The 5,165-nt window shown below is 49.8% G+C and overlaps 1 protein-coding gene across 1 annotated transcript; it reads left to right on the forward strand.

Annotated features, from left to right (window-relative positions):
- Positions 1-208: 208 nt before the first annotated feature.
- Positions 209-4,034, forward strand: LOC124674080 (trans-cinnamate 4-monooxygenase). Its single transcript, XM_047210115.1, has 3 exons — positions 209-1,244; positions 2,172-2,293; positions 3,159-4,034. Exons 1-3 carry the CDS (start codon positions 460-462, stop codon positions 3,755-3,757), a joined length of 1,506 nt encoding a protein of 501 aa, XP_047066071.1. The 5' UTR covers positions 209-459; the 3' UTR covers positions 3,758-4,034.
- The last annotated feature ends 1,131 nt before the right edge of the window (positions 4,035-5,165 follow it).

Raw genomic sequence — 5,165 nt, forward strand, 5'->3', positions numbered from 1 at the left:
CCCGTTGCTGCCGCTTCCCGGTCGTAGTCCACACCATCCCACACCTGCTCCTACCTACCCACCACCTCGCCGGTCAGCGGCGCCGCCATCGATCGCCACCGTGCGTTCGTGAAGGTTAGGTACGGTGCTCCACAGCCGGCAGCCGCCATGTCCGTCCGCCACCCACCCTCGCGCGCGCGCGCGGCTTTTCCGATGGGAAGAAATTTGACCAGACCAACCCCCGATCTCGACGATAAGTAAGAAAAATGGTTCCCCCGCGCGCGTGTTAAAATATGGTCCACTTTGGGCAAGTGTCCACGCCGCTGATACCACCACCAAACTCCCAAAACTCACCCGACCCGTCCCCGGCCGGATATAAAATCCCCACCGCGCTTCCCATCAAATCAGATCAACCAATCTCTCAACACTCCCCAATCCCACAGCCACAGAAGCCACCTACCACCGCTCGACCGATCGACGATGGAGGTCCTCCTCCTGGAGAAGGCCCTGCTGGGGCTCTTCGCGGCGGCGGTGCTGGCCATCGCCGTCGCGAAGCTCACCGGCAAGCGGTTCCGCCTCCCGCCCGGCCCCTCGGGCGCCCCCATCGTCGGCAACTGGCTCCAGGTCGGCGACGACCTGAACCACCGCAACCTGATGGGCATCGCCAAGCGGTTCGGGGAGGTGTTCCTCCTCCGCATGGGCATCCGCAACCTGGTGGTGGTGTCCAGCCCGGAGCTGGCCAAGGAGGTGCTCCACACGCAGGGCGTGGAGTTCGGCTCCCGCACCCGCAACGTCGTCTTCGACATCTTCACCGGCAACGGCCAGGACATGGTCTTCACCGTCTACGGCGACCACTGGCGCAAGATGCGCCGGATCATGACCGTGCCCTTCTTCACCAACAAGGTGGTGGCGCAGAACCGCGTCGGCTGGGAGGAGGAGGCCAGGCTCGTGGTGGAGGACGTCAAGGCCGACCCGGCGTCCGCCACCGCCGGGACCGTGATCCGCCGCAGGCTGCAGCTCATGATGTACAACGACATGTTCCGCATCATGTTCGACCGCAGGTTCGAGTCCGTGGACGACCCGCTCTTCAACAAGCTCAAGGCCATGAACGCCGAGCGCAGCATCCTCTCGCAGAGCTTCGACTACAACTACGGCGATTTCATCCCTATCCTCCGCCCGTTCCTCCGCAAGTACCTCAACCGGTGCACCAACCTCAAGACCAAGAGGATGAAGCTATTCGAGGACCACTTCGTCGCTGACCGCAAGTAAGTGCTCTACTGTACCGATTACTTAGTTCTTAAATCGTATACTACTACCTAGGATCATGACAATGCTAATGGAGATCGATGTCAGTCACGTGTAGAGAACCAATTCGAATTCGATTAGCCTGGTAGTTTCTTTTCTCGTGTTTGCATGCTGGTAGTTGACCAGTTGCAAATTGCAATGCTCCGGTGGGTGAGGCAGAGGAGGGCCTTTTAGGAAGGAAACGAGCGAGAGTTTGGTAGTACCTGCACAAGTTAGCTAGGCTTCGGTTTGACGATTAGGTGGCAGATGTGATCCAGATCTGCCCCACCTCACACGTCAATGCTAACGTCATGAACCAGGAAAGGTCATGTTTACTCGAACAAGTTTTCTTATTTTTTCCTTTTCTGAGTGGAAGCGAGTTGTGCACCTAAACTTTGACTCTTTCATGGTTTCAACCCCAAACCATGCTGTCAGTCACTGTCGCCCAAGCCAGTAAGCATAGGCACTGCATTAGCCTCTAATAAGAAAATTAAGCAGTAGACGTCCAATGAGATTTTGGGTTAGGTACAGCAGGATCAATGAGAGGAACTGTCCTTTTGTCAGTTGCTTAGTGATGCTACACGGCGCGCTAGTGTTTCTTTCTTAAATAAACCTTTGCTTGGCGTAGCATGCAACCTTCCATCGATGTTAGGTGAAACCTCGCATCACGCGATGGGCCAAGCTAGTTAACTAATTTGGCTTTACAATTGGTTCAAGTCCGACTCACTCATGATACACCGACACTGTAAAGTATCTGGATTTGTTCTGCTCGGTGGAGCTGATGATAGATCACTCGTGCCAGCAACCAGCATATGGCTGCACTTTCACTGCATGGGAAGCTTCTGAGATCAGTTGCCTGCTGTCCAACTCAGAAATTAATATGCGTGTGTCATGTCTGATGAATGCAGGAAGGCGCTGGAGCAGAATGGGGAGATCAGGTGCGCCATGGACCACATCCTGGAGGCGGAGAGGAAGGGTGAGATCAACCACGACAACGTCCTCTACATCGTCGAGAACATCAACGTTGCAGGTAAATTTCATAATTCACCCTCTAGCTAGCTTGTTTTGAAGAGGAAAATGTTGTTCTTGATAAAGAAACAAACAGGGTATACTGCACCCAAGCTGGAAATGCAAGGTTTTTTCAGAGTAAAATTCATGCTTGACCTCTAGCTAGCTAGTTCTGAAAAGGAAAATGTTGCTCTTGGTAAAGAATCAAGGGAATCCAAGAATCAAACATTGTATACTGTACCATGTTGAAAAAATAAGTCTTCAGAAGACAAGTGGGCTTATTGTTAAATACGTAGTCACAGTGCCCATGCGTAGTCACATGGATGTAGTGAGGTCTAGTCACGATGTTATCGTTGAGGACCATTTCTTTCTAAATGAAAAGTAGCACGCACCATAGGAAGCAACCTAATCAGAGCCGCCAGCACCTAACATTTTTATATATTTTTAATTAACACGAGATTTGGCCGCCAAAGCACGTGCACTACACAAAGAATCCTCTCAGTTCTTGATCAGTAGCTGGTTTTTGACTTGTTGTGATTCAGTTGGATCCCGTCAACATCCTAGGTGTGCACTGAACCCGTATAATATACGAATGAAATGGCGGCCACAACTGAGTCCACGTGAGCCCACGTTCTAGTAGCTCTAAATTACAAATAATTTCAACGGTCCCTAATCAACTGTCTGTGCAGTAAGACATTTTTTTGACAGCTACTGCATGTTTGTGACAGGGCAAGTTGTAGACTTGTTTCTTGTCAGGGATTTGCAAAAGAAAAGCAATATACATCCATCAGTTAGCCACAGAAAATCTTAAGCTAAGATAGTACTCAGATCGAGTGGAGTAGTAGCACATATTTGGCAATGACCTTAATTTGATTCCTTGTTTGCAGCCATCGAGACAACCCTGTGGTCGATCGAGTGGGGCATTGCCGAGCTGGTGAACCACCCGGACGTCCAGTCCAAGCTCCGCGACGAGATGGCCGCCGTGCTGGGCGCCGACGTGGCGGTGACGGAGCCGGACCTGGAGCGCCTCCCGTACCTGCAGTCCGTCGTGAAGGAGACGCTCCGCCTCCGCATGGCGATCCCGCTGCTCGTGCCGCACATGAACCTCAGCGACGCCAAGCTCGCCGGCTACGACATCCCCGCCGAGTCCAAGATCCTCGTCAACGCATGGTTCCTCGCCAACGACCCCAAGCGGTGGGTGCGCGCCGACGAGTTCAGGCCCGAGCGCTTCCTCGAGGAGGAGAAGGCCGTCGAGGCGCACGGCAACGACTTCCGCTTCGTGCCCTTCGGCGTCGGCCGCCGGAGCTGCCCCGGGATCGTCCTCGCGCTGCCCATCATCGGCATCACGCTCGGACGCCTCGTGCAGAACTTCCAGCTGCTGCCGCCGCCCGGGCAGGACAAGATCGACACCACCGAGAAGCCCGGACAGTTCAGCAACCAGATCCTCAAGCACGCCACCGTCGTCTGCAAGCCGCTCGAGGCCTAGAATTTTCTATTTGATCATATGGAGGCTTCTGACATGCGTGTCTGTGCATGCATGCGTGAACGCTGGTGCCGGGAGATCGATCTATGCGCGCATGTGATGTGTATTTTCCTTTTTTTGTGCTTTTATTTTACTTAGTTGCATTTTTGTTGGTCTTCATGTGAGGCGTCATGTTGTAGATTTACTATGTTGGTGATAATGATGTAAAACTTCTTCACTGCGAAGTGAGACGATTACTCATCAGTACACACACTCAGATGGCACTACAAAATTTGCTCCACTACGTCCATTTCAGTTTTTCTTCCTCCACTTCAGTTCCAGCTAGCGTGGTGGCACTCGCAAATGTGAAAGCATTATTTTTAGTCGGTTGAAATTTTCTAACGAATAATTGATGGTTTCAGGTATATCACATTTTTTATAAGAAATAATATGGTTGTAGGACAATAAAAATATTGCGACAAAAAAGAATCACATACAAGAGTAACAACTTTAACCAACTTCAATTTACGCAATATTTATTATTGTCATATGTCAAAACACTTGTATATGTTGTTTGTAAGTAATATTAGCTCAATAGTACAACCATGTGTGATGTTGGATCACTATGCGATGTTAATTAATATTTATAAGCTTTCCTGATGAATATAAAGGAAAACAATTCAGCATCGCTAATATATGCATAATGATGCTTGGATCGATGTGTTAATCCCTCGTGTAAAGGGTTTGGAAAACCCCTCGAGACATCTTCTCCATTTCCTTTGTATCTGAGGTCCAGGTTCTGTCACGACTTTCGAGCTTCCAAATGTTGTTTTTCTTTCTCCTCCAACATGCCATTCAATGGAAATATGTGACCGTTGCATCCACATAATTTTCTCTCTATAAAGCAATTTGTCGATCTCTTTTTCACAATTCGTCCATCTCTTTTTCAAGCCCTACTCTGGCCTCAAGACCCACTTTTATCGGTTGAGCTTCCTCGCACTATCTAGTTGATTCCTTTTCTTCTCTATTTCCTTAGGCACGTTTTTTAAATGAGTAGTCTTCCAGATCGGGCTCTCTATTTTGCGATGTTGTCTGTTCTGCTGAGAGGAGTAGGGAAGTTGTCTGATCGGGATGAAACAATATGTCTCAAACGATACTCTGGAAATACTGTAGACCATGTAGGTGACGCGACCATGTGCTCGAGTCTCATTTTAACGTTGTGTTCGCTTTTTTTTTGGCTTATTATCGAAGGTCCATGGTGTGCCAATAAAACCAATGAGACCGAAGTGCGAGAGAACCTCATGAAAATTATCATCAGCCTCTCAAACCGCGTAGTGTGGGAGAAGTTCTCCTCTTTCAACATAGCTTTGTTAAAAGCACCCATCATCAGCCAGGGTTTATCAGATCTATGCTGAATTTGGCGGAGCTTAGA

This window comes from Lolium rigidum, chromosome 7 (assembly GCF_022539505.1).
Source record: "Lolium rigidum isolate FL_2022 chromosome 7, APGP_CSIRO_Lrig_0.1, whole genome shotgun sequence".
Taxonomy (NCBI): domain Eukaryota; kingdom Viridiplantae; phylum Streptophyta; class Magnoliopsida; order Poales; family Poaceae; genus Lolium; species Lolium rigidum.